A 17,760-nucleotide genomic window follows, 5' to 3' on the forward strand; every position below is an offset into this window, starting at 1 on the left:
CTTTCTGAACTGAGGGAACAGGAAGAACAAAGTCTGGAGAGGGAAGATACATTGTTCACTGATCAAAAAAGAAAAGAAAAGAAAAGAAAAAACGTGGGAGCATATGTAGTATAATTTAACTTTCAAGCGCTTCTGACCTGAAACCTAGGATCCTTCAGGTAATATTTGTGCTTAAGGCCCTGATTTTCTTTTCTTCCTCCAAGTTTATATTTTTGCAACTTTCACACACGCGACTCATCAACTGTCAACTAATAATTCAGTGGCCTTGCGCTTGCGGGTGTGCAGAGGAGTAGTGAGAAGTGGGGCCGAGCGGGTCGGAGCCCAGACTGAGGCGGCCGGCTCTACCTAAATGCCGGAGGGTGTGGATTTCCGCCCATCAGGCACCGTTCCTAAAGCGTATTGTTGGGAGGTGCTGTTCTGAGGTACATTGCTTGGAGCCACCAAACAAAAAAAAAGTCCTTCGGTGAAATGCAAGTATATTTTTTGAAAACACACTGCATTCGATGAGCTGGAATGGGCCCCTTCCCTCTTGGGGCCTTTGGAGCTCTGGGACTCTGCCATGCGGAGGGGGACAGAGCAGGCTGCATTCTCCAAACCCCAGTGACAAGGTCTGGTTTCTGAGGGGCATCTCACAGGACAGGTGTCCCTTGGGGACCCTGCGGTGACTCAACAAGGGGGCATCACCCGCATTTCCAAGTTGGAGAATACCACCACAAACAGAGGGGCATTTTAGCGCGGCTGCTGTTCCAGCTGTGTGGCCTGTGGCTGAGCCGCTGGGGACCAGCCTGCTGAACAGCCTCCGGAGGGGATGAACCCTGTCGCCGGCCGTGGCAGGGAGGCTGGCTCACGCCTGGATGACCCCTTCACAGCGGCCCAGTTTGACTGCAGGCTGGCGCCGACTCCTTTTCATCTCTGGCCAAAACCACGCGGAGCGCCAGGGCCTGGCAGCTGCCGCGGTTCCCCCGCTCCTGCGCTCTGAGAGGCCACATGGGGGACAGAGGTCAAGCCAGCCCAAATCAAAGCTGTGCATGTTCTCCTGTGCCCTTCCAGGAATGTCGTGCTGGACAGAGGGGAAGAGGGAGACGAGATGGGAGCGGCAGGCCCCGCTCGCGCGGGAGAGGCTTCTGCAGCCCCCACGGGGTCTAAGTCCTCTATTGGATACACGGGGAAACTGAAGCCCGAGAATGAAGGGACATGCCTCAACCCACACAGACCGCCACATTTTCAAATGACTCCATGTGTCTTACTGTAGTTTTGTATCATTATTCTTACTGACAATTTTTATAATTTTTCCAAGTGTTTTGACTCCATACCTAGGATCCTTGCTGCTCAAGGCCCATTGCGATTTCTTTTTTCTGAATTTACATTTCTGCAGCCGTGTTTAAAGAATCACTTTCTTTTGATATACTTGCCTTTGGCTTTCCTGCAAACGAACAGATTTTTAAATCCAAGTAGGAGAACAACAGGCGCAAGTTCTTTTGCCAAGATGTGAACAGTGCCAAAAATATCTCCTACCAAACGGTTTCCTCACCCAATAAATTTTCCCTCATCCCTAATTTGACAAGTGACCTTCAAAGAAAGGAATCACAAGAGGGACAGGGCAGCTGCCATCGGGACATGAAGACAGAGACCCTGATGACAAGTCAGTGGGAGGAGCGGAAGAAGCTGTCACCCCAGTTCCCCGGGGGCTCCTGAGGCCCTGAGCACCCCCGACTCCTTCCTTTTACAATGGGAGTCCCTCAGCCTGACAATCAAGGCCCTTAAGTCTCTCCGGGCAACTCCTTTCCAATGAGACGTTTATTGTTATTCGGCAGAATTGACTGACCTCTCCCTTCCTTAACCCGCCCCGGCCTCTGCTCCCCAGAACGTCCGTGCGACCGCGCTGTTCACGTCCTGCCTCTGCCCTGGCGCGTCCCAACGTTGCCCAGCTCAGACTGCAGTCTCTCTGGGGCACTCCGTGCTTGTCCGGGCTGCACGGCCTCCTGGAGGGTTAGCTGCAGCTGTTTGTCTTCTAGGAGAGAAAGGGGAGGCATGGGATGGGAGAAGAAATGGCCTGAGATCACACAATTAACAAACGGAAAAACTGGGGCTCAGTTTTCCTGACTCTTGGTCTATGACAATTTTATGATATCAAGACAGTTAAGTCTATTACATTCACTTACCACTTAATAAGAATTATAAGCCCTGGCTAGTGTGGCTCAGTGGATTGAGCACCAGCCTGCCAACCAAAGGGTTGCTGGTTTGATTCCCAGTTAGGCCACGTGCCTGGGTTGCGGTCCAGGTCTCCAGTAGGGGGCGCATGAGAGGCAACCACACATTGATGTTTCTCTCCCACTCTTTCTCCCTCTCTTCCCCTCTGTCTAAAAATAAATAAATAAAATCTTTTTAAAAATTATAAAAAAAGAATTATAATAACCAATATTTTCATGCCTAGTACATTAACATCTTGTCATTAATCCTCACAGGTACGCATCCATCCATCCATCCACTCATTTATTCAAGTAGCCAACATTTATTGAGGGCCCATGTTCAAGTACAGTGCTGCATACTAAGTACTGTTACTTCCATTTCATGGTAGAAGAAGCTGACACTGAGAAGTTCCATGACTTGTGCCAATTTAGTGAATAAGTTGGGTCTCAGCGGGAACCAGAATTGACTCAGGTGGTTCCCCTGAAGGAACTCTTTGCAGAGGTGTAAGCAGAACCAAGGAACGCAAGGCCTGTTGAGACACCCAGTCGTCAGCAGCAGTGCAAACCTCGGGCCACCAGGGCAAAAGGAAGACCCCATGTTCCTGGTGCCCAGAGAGAATGGAATGCAGTGGGGGGTGGAGGGGAGTGGTAAGAAGAAGGGGGAGAAACCCCATTCTCAGCCCCCAGCCTCTTTCCAGGGACTCCCTTAGGCTGAGCCCAACCAGAAGGTAGAAGACAAGGGGGCCCAGGGAGGCGATCCACCGCGGTTAGCCCTTGGGGCACAGAGCAGAGAGGACACTGAACGCAGAACCAGCAGAAGTAGCCAGGCCGATGCCCAGCTGCGAAGTGGGTGAGCTGGACCTGGACTCCAACGCCACCTTCAGACTCCCAGTCCTGTGCTTTCTTCTGGCCCATGCGGCTTGCTTGCGTTTATGGCCTCTGTTCATACAGGCAGCCAGCCCATCTCTCAGGCAGTAAGCTGAGCGCTTGCTCCTCGCCGGGCCCTGTGGATATGTCTCATTCCCCTCACCGAATCACAAGGTCAATGAACTTGACTTTCTTATCTCTGAGCTCCCCAGTCTGTGATGCATTGTGGGCATTCTGCCCATTCTGCTGGTAAGGAGAGCACCACTTAGGACAACTGGGAGCTGCATTAAAAGATGCTGCCGCAGAGTGAGCCCTTGGAGCCGCTCTCGTTCTTTGAGGCTGGGAGGGAGTGCTGATGCACTCCTGCCTGACTCACTTTCACGCTGTCTTGGGAAGAGCACGTGGATTAAACAGAAGTACGGCCCGCTTGAGTGTGGCTGGTAGGGTACATGAATCTCTCGCATGAGATGAACAGCCATTTGAACATTTCACCTAAAATGTCATATGGTGCGCTTGAGTGTGATGTTGTTATGTTACAGAATTACATGCCTATGATTTTGTAATTAAAGGTTTTTTTATGTAATAAGTAAGGGGCGTTATTTATGCCGGGCCCCCTATTTGAGGGCTGATGTCTTGGTGCTCTGGGAATTTCCATCGTTTCCAACAACAGAAAGTTAGGATCCTGGTGTTTCCCGTCCAGTGGGCTTCCACTCTGCGGGGCTCCTCCTCGCTCTCAGCCCTCGGCTCTGCTCCCAAGCCTCAGCGCCAGCTCTCTGAGGGGCGCAGTGGAGCTTGCGCCTGTCCTCCTGACTCATGGCTCACATCTTCTCGGCATCGGGTGATGGAGAGACCCATGTCAGAGCCTGAGTGGCTTCCCCTTACGCATCCTGCTGGGCTACAGCAAACAATGATAGTGTGCAAACAGCCCAGCCCTGTTTAAACACTGTCCATGAGACTGTCAACAAGAAACAGACACAAAATGGACAGACTTACAGAATATGGTCATTGGCGTTCACAGCTCCTGCTGGCTGCCACTGTGTGTGTGTGTGTGTGTGTGTGTGTGTGTGTGTGTGTGTAAAATAAAAATTTTTTTTTTCCTGGAAAAGTGCAAAAGAATCACAAAGGACTATCCTAGCACTTACTTCTGTTTTTTAAAACTCATCCATTTTTATCTCCCTTAAAATACATGTACGGCATTTAGATGCAATAGTCAACCTTTGCTACTTTACTGGTGAAGCCTAGCAAAACCTGGAGGTCATCTCTAACATTTCCCTCTCTTTCGTGCCTGGCACATAAACACAGCTTAAGAGAAAACACAATGGACGTGTGCCAGAGTCCGGTTTGTCTAGCACCTCACGGACACTTTGTTGCTTTAACAAGAATCAAGCCTGTGGATCAGCCTTACCAGTGAGGAACTAGAGTTCAGTGAGGTAGTGACTTGCTCAAGGTCACATAGCCCAGAAATGGTGGCACCGAAGCCTGAATCCAGGCCTCACGTGTCCAACTTCCGTATTTTCCATTGGGATCTGCTCCTTCAGATAAAGGAGTAAAACATGGTGATCTCTTCAGTGGTGATCAGAACAAGAATCTATTTGACCAGGGGATTTAGAGATTCACCTGCTTCTAAGAATTGCTACCAAAAGTACTTAGAAAAAAATGGCCACAAAAGCCCCCGCACGTGTAAGTGTTGTGGGCAGGTAGAATAAAACCCTTGAAGCCCGATGAGGCTAAATTGCAGCGCTCTGAAAACAAGTGTTACGCGTCTGCCGTGGTGGGCCCGTCCCCTTCCCGGCGTGGTGTTGCTCCTGACAGACCACGCCACCGATGCCTTAACTGTGCGCCTTGCTACGTAAGAAATTCTCTTATTCTTTTTCTTCCTTGTCCTCAGCCTAGGCTACCCCTTTCTCCTCAGTCCCCATGTTTCTCACCTCTACTCATCCTTTTAGATGTCACCAGAATTATTACCGTCTTAGAAACTTTCTGTGATTCCCATCTGGACTAAGCCCTTGTTATAACTCTCTTAGCACCTTATGGGTATCTTTATAGCACTTGCCCCGTTTGTAATTACTTCCCTACATGACTATTTGTATCATGTCTGTCCCCTCCATTAGATCATAAGCCTCGTAAGGGCCCACAGAGTTTATTTCTCTGCCTTTCGCTGCTGTTACCAGCACATAAATATCTTTGTTGGATGAATAAATGAAGTAAAGGAAACAGTGCCCGGAATCTTGCCAGCTTCTGACGGGAGAGAATGAACCACCTGTCCAATATGCCCTAATGCTGAATAAGCCACCTCTTCTTTCTTTCCCACAAAAAGCCTAAGAGGGAAACGGAAGCTCAGAGAGGTGAGTTAATTTTCCTGAGGCCACACAGCTAGAAAGGCACAGAGCTAGGCTGGAAATGGGGTGTGGGAGGTTCCGGCAAGTACCCTCACCCCAACCACTCACTGCCTGAGCAAAGACGGGAACCACCCGGACCAGCCCGGGCCTGGACGCGCAGCGGACCCGCCTCCTCTGTGCTCGCCTCACGAAGGCCTGACCTCACTCAGAGGTCAAGGCGATGGGCGGAAGAGTACAAGGGTAACCCTAGCCATCGAAGTGCCACTCTAAAGGCCAGGGAGTTTAAAACGGCTTCTCACTTCACAGTAAGGCGGGCGGCTGTGGAACCGAAGGGTCATCTCTGTGTTCTAGTGACCAACCACTGCAACTGTGGTTTTCTTCTTTCTGTGCTTCATATGCTTTTAATGACTCATGATCATAAGCCACCTAATAACAAATGGCAGCCTGTGAATTATGAAAATGCCTCCCAAACTGGCCTCCTTCAACATGGCTTCACCATACTGCTACTGAGTCCCACATCTCAGCCGCGTCATGCCCGCGCTCGCTGAGAGGCGCCCGCCTCACAGGCCGGCAGAACCAGAGGATCCAATGAAGGCTTTTGAGCAGAGAAATCACAAAAAGCATCCCGGGGCCATTTCCATGTCACTAATGGGGAAAACGAGGCAGCCAGATATGACATCAAGGCCTTTCCGCCAAACCAGCCAGACCGGAATCAAGGCTGTGCTTTCTAGGATCCCAGCCATTTCCTGGGACCACTCTTCTCAAGTGTATTTACGAAGGAGATTATCTCCTGGCGGGTCGGCCCCTGGTAGTTCAGGCTTCTGCCGCTAGGAGGGTGTTCCAGGAACCCATCTGCATCAGAGCACTAGCCGGCATTGTTGTGAGAGGCTGCGTTCAGCTTTAGTGAATTTTTTTGAAGACACTTTCAACGAGTTTGCCCATTTCATGATGGGTGATTTATGAGCGCACCTGCCCACACTGTGCAGAGTGTTCAGTAATTTTTGACCAAAAATGGCAGGACCCCTGTTCCCCACCCTCCCTAGTCACCCGATCTCACCTAGAGCAACCTTTTTTGTTTCCCTGGATGAAAAAATGTCCTTAAAGGGAAATGATTTGTCAAAGTGGAAGAAGTGAAACAAAAAATGGCAGGAGCACTAAAAGGCATCAAAATCGATGAGTTCACACACTGTTTTGAGCAGTGGGAGAGACGTGTCAATGGGTGTATTGCATCACATGGAGAGGACTTGGAAGGTGTCTGAAGCTTCAACATGTAAGAATAAATACAGTTTTTTATAAACAATTGAATTTTTGGGGGCTCCCCTCACATGTATATATTCTTGGAGGGACTCATCACTTCCTTCCAGGTATACTTTCGAGCTGTGACCAGCTCTTTCTCCTCTGGGAACCTTTCACAGTGTCCTGGTGAATAATTCGTCTTGGACGCACCCAGTATCTTTTCATCTGGAGATCTTAAGGAGCCTTAATGACAACCAAGCTTCATTATTTCTGTTTTGTGTGTGAGGAAACTGACTCACAGAGGGATACGGCAATTTTCTCACTCACGCTGGGAGTTATTACCGGTACCATGAATGGAACTTAGGATAAAGCTCTATTTCATAAACTATTAAACCCTGTATCCTTTATAATGGTGGAGTTTACAAAACTAATGACACCTTTGAATCGAGAGTTCATGCCTTTATTCTGTGATTAAATCTTGGCTTATGTGGGACAGAAGCATCTTGGTACATTGGAACACCAGCTTGCAACGGGAAGCAAGATGGGAATGGCTGTGAGGTGTTTTGGAGATGCCCAGACCACTCAGATTCATTGTTTTCATTCATTAATTCACTTATTCATTCCATTATCACGTATCTGAGTCCCCATTACATCACTGGAAAATGGACATAGTAATAGTACCATTAGCAAAAGGATGTTTTGAGAAGGAAGGTAATCTCTATAAAGCACATCGCCTAGCACATAGTAAAGCTTTATGCATAATAATAATTATTATCATTAAGCAAGTAATTGCAAGTACCACATAAAAAGACAAAAAAAAAAAAAAGAAAAGGTCCATATAGCCCTATTTATGGGTGGAGTGCGGAAGGGTGCACCTGAAGAGTGGATTAATTCCTGGGGAAGAGGTAGATTCCTCAAATTAAAATTGGAGCCAAGCCGATGGGGCTCAGACCAGAGAGGGAGCACTGCTTTTTCAGTTTGGATTGTACAGTATCTGGGGAGCTAAGAAAGCACTGCTGTGTAGTGGTTGTTAAACTGACACCATCCACTTAGAAATGGGCTGCGAATGGAGAAACAGAGAAAAAGAAACATAGACAAAATTCACATAAAATGGGGCAGCGCTTCTAAGTCTTGCAGGTCAAGCTAGTTAGCGCAGAGTCAAAGAAGCCTTACCCACAGACAGGCCCGGCTGTTTCAATGCCCTCCACTCTGTGTTTATTTCCCCATTCCTCTTCCTTAGCATTGGACAAAGTTTTTTATCCGAGTCCTACCCTTCGCACCTGTGCTCAGGACACAGAAGGGGCGGTGCTAAAAGGGAGACCCGCAACTGGGAACAGAATCCCAGAGCTGCAGCAAGAGTCGCCCTGAGAAGAGCAAGCACAGGGAGACGCTCTCTGTGGCTCAATTTGGGATGAGATGAGTTTGATATTTTTGGGAAACTATTAGGAATTTATTAGGGAACTGTCATTTCCTTACCGTCTATTGCAATTTCAGTCCTGACCTGGATGTAAAACCCAGAACATGTAAAGGAAGATATTGGTAGATGTGAATTCACAAAAGGCAGCAACATTTATGTGACAAAAGATGCTGAAAACAAAACTCAGTGACAAACAACAGACTGGAAGAAAAAAAACTGTAAATTATAACACATATTTAACATTATGTTTTAATAAGGAGGAATTTGATTTTGCCTATCAAATTGGCAAAAATTAAAAAGATTTATAAAGTAATATTGGCAAAGGCAAAGGGAAATTGGCAATTTTTTCTACTGAGGGTGGGAATGTAAACTGGTAGAGTCTTTTTAAGTACAGTTTGGCAGTATCTGTAACTATTTAAAGCACGCCTCCCCTTTGCTACAACAATTTCACTTGTAGGAGCTGATACTACTTAAATATGTCCACATGAAGGCAAAAATACAAGAATGTCAACTGCAACAATGTTGTGACAGTGAGAAAATAGTAATAATAACTAATATTTATCAAGGGCCACTACTCATTTAAGCACTTTATAACAAACATTATGAGGAATCCGATACACACAGAGTTAGTGTTTGGCAGTGGCAGGATTTTAACTCAGATACTTTGTCTCCATAGTCTGCTCTTAACTACTATGCTCTCTAATCAACAATAAATAAAAGTATGCTACATCGTACCATGGGATATCCGACAGCAGTTAAAAAGAATGAGGTAGATTTCTGTGCACAGACATGGAGCTATCTCTGAGACATTAATCAAGGGGAAAAATCAAGTTGCAGACCACTATATGTTATAATGCCATATGTGCAGGGGAAAAGATATATTTGTGTATATACAAATAAACATGTATGAGAATGAATCGAGGTCTTGGACAAGAAGAGAATATGTATGTGAGGAGATATGGGAGAGAAATTTTTCATGGTATGTTCTATATATTGTTGTTGTTGTTGTTTTTACCTTTTACAAGAACGCATTGTGCATTACTTTGGTAAAACAAGAATTCTTTTACTGACCAAGAATGGAATAAAATAAAATAAAATAATAAAGGTTGAACTCACATCAAGAGATTTGTTTTCTTTTCTTCCACACAGACAATGATGAGGTCTCAGGTAAAAGTCTTCTACACTATGGCTTTTTCTAGCCCATGTAAATGACCATCGCAAAAGGTGCCCATTAGCTATGTCTTGCCGATCACTACTTTTTTCTGTTTGCATAAAATTTTCATGTCCAGTATTTGTGTTCATGGCTTCCAGTTAGGCCACCAATTCCATAAACACGTACAGTCACAGAAAAAATTAGTTTGGAACCTAAGAACCGCATGGTGTTTCTTTTGCTTTGCATATCATAGTGGTTTCAGGGAAAAGGATCTCTAATCATGGATTATCTCATTATTTTGCCCTGGTGCATAAGCAGGAGTGTAGGCTCACTCCCTCCTCTTGGTTCGGTCCGCGGAGGTACGAATGAGTCACTGGACATACACCGGAAGGACTTAACTTTTGACCAGAAGTCAGAGCTCTATTATCTGAGAGGAAAAAGCCGTATGGGATCCTGCAGGACTTCCTCCTGCCTAAACCCAAACGAGGGTGGATTTAACACAAAACTAAAGATGAGGCTCTGGCAACACTTACTGATTAAAGTGTTACTATTGCAAGGTCAGGGCTTTAGAACTAAGTTGCCAAATGTGGGCTTATCTCTGACATGACAGTGAGAATGGTTCTTAAGACATTACTTAATGGGTATCAGATTGTAACTTTTTTTTTGGAGTGGCCCATCTAACAGTAGTTTTCAATTATTGAAAATTTAATGTTCTCTTAAGTATCTTTACAGCAAAAACATCCCACTTAAAAACAGCTGTAGTCTCCCTCCTTCTTCCAGCTGCTCACTTTACATAGTTTTAAATAGTGCGTACAAACTATTTCGCATTCTTTGTTTCATTTAACCTTATTTGCGATACATCTTTCCGTGTGCTTGCCAAAACTTTCATGGGCTTGACATGCATCTTGCACATATGCCAGGTTTCGTTAATGTGACAGAGCTTGTTTGGATTCTTCCCCAATGGCTGGACAATTGGGTCCATTCCAGGTTTGGGCCATTATGAACATTCTCAACAGCCCTGCTATAAACATCTTTATACAAGTTCGCCCCCCTTCTTTCCCCCTTTGGATCATTTCCTTAGAAATGTTACTTCCTTAAATGGGTTTACTGGGTCAAAGGGGTTCAATGAACAGTTTTATAGCTCTTGGCACATATTTTTTAGATTGCGCCCTGGGTGGATCTGGCCAATGGCACGGGCCAGGAATGTGGAGGAGTGGCCCCTATAACCACCCCTCTTCCGCCCCCCAAAAGTCAAGGACCTCGCGAAGGCCTGCGGATGGAAAGCATTTTTCTATTGCTCTCTTGTTGTCTCGTGATTAAGGTTTCAGCCCAGGCTGGGAGAGGATTGTTAGGCAGGCGCAGAAAGGTTTTTGGAATTCCAGGACTTGTGCCCTGGGGCCGGAAGGAACTCTGCCAGGCCCTCCTGCCCCAGGACCAGAATTCCAACCGCCTGTTCTCGTCCAGTTTCCGACTCCCACTGCACACCCCTCCTCGCCCCCCAGCCTACCCAGTAAGATCTCGGTGGCCCAGGCAGGCCCCCTGCAAGCGCCGAGCTCTGCAGGCGAGAGCAGCGACTGGCGGTCGCTATTATTTTGGCGCGGGTGATGCAAGACCCGCATAGCTGCGCGCTGAGTCAGCCCGGGCCGGGCGGGGGTGGGGGGCGCGGACCCATCCATCCCTCCACCAGCCCCCACTCCCGCCCCCGCACGGCGGCTTCGGGACCGGGCGGTGGGGGTGGTCGGGTCGACCTCGGAGTCCCCAGGTCGTCCGCCGGGGCCGGGTCTGGCGGGAGCGTAGCCGCGGGCCGGTCCCAGCCGTGGGCGCGCTCTCCCCGCCCCCCGGGGGGAGCACGGCGGGCCAAGTCAGGCGGTGACCGCGCACCCGGCCGTTCACCCTCTGAGAACTCAGACAGGGGAGGAGGCAGGGGGAAAGAGGGAGGCCCAAAATGTAGAAACGAGTGTCGGAGCGGACAGGCGGAAGCGAAAAGAACGAGGAAAGGGTCGAGAGAAGGCGGGGGCGAGGCGCGAAGGGGGCGCGCACAGGGCGGGGCGGGGCGTGCGGGGGCGCGCGTCGGGCGGGGCGGGGCTGCGGGGGCGCGCCGGCGACCGCGGCCGAGGGGCTTGTGGGTAGCGGCTGCGCGCGGCGCGGGAGTGTGCGAGGGCAACGGGCTTGTGGGACTGGAGCGGCCGGCGGCGACCATGGGAGCGGACTGGCGGCGGCCGTAGTTGTCTGAGCCTGGGCTTCAGCCTCCCGAGCCCCGGAGGGCGGGGCGATTCGGGCTCCGCGGCGGCGGCGCCGCTCCCGCTCTCGGAGTCCTGAGGGAGAGAGCTCACGGCGGACGAGCGGACCCGGCGGCGCGAATCTGACTGAGGGGCGGGGACGCCGCCGTCTGCTCCTGGCCTCCCGGGCCGGGCCGGCCCCTTGGACAGCCCCAGGCCCCGGACCGGCGCTGAGACCCGAAGCCGGAGCTAGAGGCGGGCGTGGGCCCGGGCGGAACCCCGCCCGGAGCTGGCGGTTCGGGGGCGGCGCTAGGCCCCGAGGCGTCCGGGCCGGCGCGCGGGGAGCGGGAGTGCGGCGGGCCCGGCGGCGGCATGAGCCGGCCCCCGCCGACGGGGAAAATGCCCGGCGCCCCCGAGGACGAGCCGGGGGACGCGGCGGGCGCGAGCCGCCAGAGGAAGCTGGAGGCGCTGATCCGAGACCCACGCTCGCCCATCAACGTGGAGAGCTTGCTGGTAGGTGGTCGGCGCCCGGAGCCCTCCCTGCAAGGGCTGCGACCTCCAGTCTCCCCCTTGGCCCGCCTCCCTCTGCTCCCCCACCCGTGGGGGAGGTCTCGCCCCACGCCGCCCCGCTTCCGGCAGCCGGGCCCGGGTCGGCGACCAAGCTCCCGGCGTGGAGCGCCACCTTTGCTTCCTGCCAGGGACCCCCTGGAGCCGGTGTCAAACCCGGCGGGCCCTTCCTGGGAGCCCTGGGAGGAAACATCCCTATCCGCCTTCCCGCCTACCCTCTGCGTTTGGGGGCGGTAGGGCGGACGGTTTGCCGTCTTTATACCCCCCGGGCAGCCGGCGTGCGAGTGTCATGTGCGAGGGGACTTGGGTCCCCGCGCGGGGCAACCTGATGCTGTCCCCGATGGGAGTGCCTGCCCGCCCGCCCGCCCGCCGCGGGTGCTGCCCTCCCTCCGGCTGTGCGCGGAGCCTGGCATCCCGAGACGCCCGGCGGAAGGCTGCGCGCGTTCAGCCGCCTTGGAACGCTCGTTGTCGCAGTTTAGTGCCCTAGGATTCCTGGGCGTTCCATTTCCCGAGACGCCGGCGCCCGAGCTCCGGAACGGCCTGAGTTCTAGAGCGGGGTAAACCCGGTTCCTCGTGTCTCTTCCCCGCGGCGGCCTTGGAATACCCGTCGGCGGCCGCGTCGAGCCCGCTCCCGGGCTCTCGGTGGGGACGGGACCGCGCCGGGCGATTTAGACGGGCGCTGCCGGGCGGGCGCCGGTGGGTCGTAGCTGCTGGGACGCACGTCGCGGCGCGCGGACGGTGCGGTCGGCGAGCAGCCGGAGGGCGTTTCTGGGGCCGGGGGCGTGGGGTTTACCCTGGGCGGGAGGGGACAGCGAACGAGACGCCTTGGATACCAGAGGAGCCGCGGAGGACTAGAGCCCGGGCGGGCGATCCGTGGTTTCTGACTTCTTTTTAATTCCCTGCCATAACTCATCACGTTCAGCCGCTTCCCGGCGGGAAGAGACCTAGCGACCCAGTGCTGAGAAAAACGGCGTCTCCTCCCTTTGCAGCGAGCGCCTTTTCTTCGGAAGCGGTTGGCGGGCCTTTGAGGTTCTGGAGTCGTTTGCAGTGACTCAGTGCCGCGGGGCCAAAGGGCAGAGCCGGCGGCGGAGGCCCCTCGCTGGGCGTGCGGGCGTCCGACGTCCTGGGCCCTGTCCGCTTTCCGCGCGCGTGGGGCGCGGCGTGTTCTCACGGGAGCGCGGCGCTCTGCACACCTGGGCGTCCTCGCGGGGGGCCGGACTGGTCACCCGAAGGGCATAGCTGCTCCCAGGCCAGAGCGAGCCTCTGGGCTCCCCTCCCAGCGGTTTCACTGTGGCATTTTGCTCGCAGAACTTTGACCCAAGGCCAGAAAGTTCAGTTAAAAATAGCACAGCACATCGCAAGTATTCCTCAGGTTCATACTCAATCCCAGATAGAAATTTTTTCACTTTCATGTCTTGGGTCTTTACTGATGTTACTCATAAGCATTAGGGTTCTTCTGAGCTTGAACCTAAGCTATTTGTATGTGTAATATACAATCTTTTATTTTGTTTAATTCTAACTTATTGATCTTAGAGACAGAAACATCACTTTGTTGTCCCACTTTATTCATGGTTTGATTCTTGCATGTGCCCTGACCAGGGTTAGAACCCACAACCTTGGTGTGTTAGACGATTCTGTAACCAACTGAGCTCCCCAGCCAGAGCCTTACATTCTGTTTTACTACAGTGTTTTCAAAAGTATTAAAATGAAAGCCATTTTTAAAAATCAAACATTGTACATGCTCAGTGCACAATTCAGTCCATTCATTTCTTGACCAGTAATCTACCTATATATGTATATGTATATGTGTGTGCGCGCATGTGTGTGTAGTCAAAACGCTTTACACATTTAAGGTGACATATTGCTGGCATGACAGTTGACATCAGATTCTGTCATTGCTGTTTTTAGTTTAAATACAGGGTGGGGCAAAAGTAGGTTTACAGTTTGTATGGAAAATAATATAATAAATAATAAGAATACAAGAATAAACTGTTTCCTGTACTCACAACTCTAAACCCACTTTTGCCCCACCCTGTACATAGTCTCCTCACATAGAGATAACCACTGTTTAAGTTAACATTTTGGTAATAAATACATGTCTGAAGAAATTAAAATATGAAAAGTACATAAAATTACATGGTACATGTGCTTTGTCCTTTTTTTAATACTTTATAAATAGTAGAAACTTTTATGTAGTCAGAGTGCTCAGTTTTCTCATTGTAGAGTGATTCCTGGCTTAGGTGTCATGCCGAGGACATTCTCCATGACCAAGATTGTGATATCATATACCTGAATTTTCTTTTAGTACTAAATGGTTTCACTTATTTTTAAAACATTTCTATTAATAGAGAGAGGGAGAAATGTCTGTTTGTTGCCCCACCCGCTGATGCAGTCCTCTCTGTGCTCTGACTGGGATCGAACCCGTAACCTTGGCGCGTCCTCAGGACAGTGCTCTAACCAACTGAGCTCCCCAGCCTGGGCTTATAATGGTTTTATTTGTAGTGTTATTTTTATTCCATTTGGAATTCTGATGATGCAGGGGTACAAAAACTATCAGAAGATTTGACTATTAGAGTTCCCAAAACATTAATGCGGAGCCTCTGTTTATAACTCTGTATTCTTGTCATAAAACTTCCACTTTGGAGACTGGTGCTTTGGGGAAGGAGAGTAATAATTATGGGTTTGGTTTTCATTTGGGTCTCTTGAGTTTCTTCATGGAAATATTACTCTATAACTGTATTTACAATCCTATCCTGACATTAAAAAATATGAGCTGTCAATGATAAGGTTTACATGAAGAGAATGTGAATGACTCAGAGCAATTTTATAACTTTTGGGGAAAAACAAAAAATAACATTTTCTGTTGGTAGGTCAGTTTATATGAAGTGTAATACTTAAATCAATGTGAAATCATGGTGGCGTTTGGGATTCTTCTAAAACTGTCTCTTCTCATTTTATCCTTGATGAGAGTCATTCTCTCACCTGTACTTTTTCCCCCCCTTCTCTTTAAAGTATGATAAATTATGCAGTTGGTTGTCCCAAATAATCCTCACTTATCTTTGGGAAAACATTTGAGTCACAATGATTAGCTTTTATCTCCATACATGTATTTGTGTGACAAAAAGGAAATACTGAGATTCATTTTTGGTTCATCATTGATAATCTTTTGGGAAATGTTTCTAAGTCCAAGAATGATTATATAGTTTATTGCTTCATTTTGGTTAAGGTGTGAGTTGCTTGTTTAGATATCCAAAGTGCTTTACAATTTTTTTTTTGTTTTAGTTAATTGATCACTTAGTATTCAATGTCTAACTTCCTTCACTATTTTAAAGAGATTATAGACTTGGAACTAATTTCTAACGATTTTTTATTGGGGTGGTTTGTTATGTCATAGAAATGAATAGCAGAGCCTCCTCCAGCAGTGCTTTATTTAGATGGAAACAGCAGAACAGGGTTGGCTGTATCTTAACGACTTGGAAGATTGTGATGAGGAATGCTTCATACACTGTGTTGTCTTCTAATAGACATACTTCTTGGTTTTTTAATTTATTTAATGGACTGAATGCGGGCTCTTTTGGGAGATGGATCTTTTTTGTCTTCCTATTGTTGTCACCTATAAATATTTGTTGAATGAACAATTATTAGGTAAAAGGAGTTAGCTATAGAAATATACTCCTGCTTGAAGAGATATTAAAGTACTTCCCAAGTAAACATTTTGATCTATGTTCCTGACACTCATTTTTTATCTTTCTGTAGGAAGGGAGATGTGTAAACATTTGTATGTGCAGAGAGGATAGGTTTGGGTGGTAGAATTAATTGGAGGTCAAGTAGGAAAAATGAATTGTGATTTGGGTATTTTCTGGATTGTGCTGAAACATTTTGTCTTGGAAAGGATTTAAGCTAATTTTTATTCAGTATTTTAGGTGAAGTCAAGACACTTCGTGTGGAGAGCTGCACAGCTTTATCATTTATCATGTGTCATCTGTTCCCCCTGCTCTCTAACTTTTCTCCTGGTTAAACATCCAGTTCCTTCTCATATACCTAGGTACTGCCTGCGTTGAAACCACTCTTCATGAGTAAGAGCAGATGAAATGGTGGGTTCACAGGGTGAGATTTTTTTTTTAAATCATCACTCTAGGACATGTTTATTGATTTTAGAGAAAGAGGAGAAAGGAGGGAGAAAGAGGGAGAGAAACATCGATTGGTTGCCTTTCCTATGTGCCCCAAGCAAGGACTGACCCTATAACCTAGGCATGTGCCCTGGACCGCGAATCAACCCAAGACCTTTAGGTTTGCAGGAAGACACCAGCAAACTGAGCCACAAGTGCCAGGGCACGGGGCGAAATTCTTTAAAATGATACCATTTTAGTATGTTGGCTCTTATTAATAATAAGGCAATATTACCAATAACAAATAAAAGTAAAACCAAAACTAAAGGGCATGAGAGATTTTGATCAGAAACCAGGAGTCTTATTAGAAGTCACTATGAATGACTGTTTGAAAAAATTTTCAGGTATTATCAAGCATACTGATGGCTAGCACTTTTATTTAGCTTTAAAGTACAGGGCGGGCAGAAGGGGTTTTATAGTTGAGAGTTTTTGAAACAGTTTATTCTTGTATTATTATTGCTTAATTATTGTATTTACCCTCCACTCCTTTATTTACTGTTTGTAATAATCTTTCTTTTTTCTAATAAACCCAAATGCTTCATTTTTCTTTTTCCCTTTGCATCTTATTTAAAATAGTTATAGTAAGGGAATTTAGAGTTATGGTAGTTTTTCTTTTACATTTGCTAGTGGTGTTTGGTAGCAAAGGATAGCATTACACAGTATCTTGCCTGCAATAATTCCTTGATAATTGTTGATTGAATAAAAAAATGTAACCTGCAGATGCAGTACGATTGACAAGGCACATTTCACTCTCCTATTTGTGCTTACATTTAGCTCTGAAATAAAAGTCTAGCATTTGAGAATAGTCAGAAGGGTTTTTGTTGTTTTTTTTAAACCATAGGTGTCATTGTTTATCAGCTTTGCTAGTTCTTTTTATTGAGGTACAATATACATATTATAAAATTTACCCATTGTAAGTATCACCCTGATTTTCAATAACTGTAGAGTTGTGCAACAATCATCACAATCCATTTTCATTAATCACCTCAAATTCACTTGAGCATGTTTGCAGCCAGTCCTTGCTCCCGGCCAACATCTGATCTGTTTCCTGTGTCTAAATTTTTCTTTTCTGGAAATTCTATACAAGTAGAATCATACAATATACAGTTGTTTGCTCTGGCTTCTTTCACCTAGCACAATTTTTTGAGGTTCATCTATGCTGTAGCCTATGTCAATATTTTGTTTTTAATTGCTGAACAATATTCCATTATATAGATGTACCACAGTTTGTTTACGAATTCACCATGTGTGTGGACATATGTTTTTATTTCTTTTGCTAGATTTCAAGGAGTGGGATTGCTGGGTCATACAGTGAACTTACACTTAACTTTTAAGAAACTGACAAACTGTTCTCCAAAATAGCTGCACTATTTTATGAGGCTTCTAGTTTCACCACATCCTTAGAGAACACTATTGTCTGTCTTTGTGATTATAGTCACTGTAGTGTATTTTACTAATGACAAGTGATGCTGAGCACTGTTTCATGTGCTTGTTAATTTTGCTTGTTCTCTTAATTTTTACTGAAGTATCATCAGTGTAATTGGGTAAAGGGAGTTTCATTTTGTATACCACAGGCCAATTTCAATGTTTAAAAAAAATAGAAT

General features: G+C 47.6%; 1 protein-coding gene across 2 annotated transcripts in view; it reads left to right on the top strand.

Annotated features, from left to right (window-relative positions):
- Positions 1–11,314: 11,314 nt before the first annotated feature.
- Positions 11,315–17,760, top strand: part of ROCK2 (Rho associated coiled-coil containing protein kinase 2) — a 102,740-nt gene continuing 96,294 nt past the window's right edge. For both annotated transcript variants that reach the window (XM_054569630.1, XM_054569636.1), the window contains exon 1: positions 11,315–11,933. In XM_054569630.1, the coding sequence (XP_054425605.1) occupies positions 11,793–11,933 (141 nt within the window). In that variant the 5' untranslated portion in view covers positions 11,315–11,792. The remainder of the gene's footprint in view (positions 11,934–17,760) is intronic.

The sequence above is a fragment of the Pteronotus mesoamericanus genome, unplaced genomic scaffold (assembly GCF_021234165.1).
Source record: "Pteronotus mesoamericanus isolate MK-2021 breed Mesoamerican mustached bat unplaced genomic scaffold, CSHL_Meso_final contig_101, whole genome shotgun sequence".
In the NCBI taxonomy this organism is placed as follows: domain Eukaryota; kingdom Metazoa; phylum Chordata; class Mammalia; order Chiroptera; family Mormoopidae; genus Pteronotus; species Pteronotus mesoamericanus.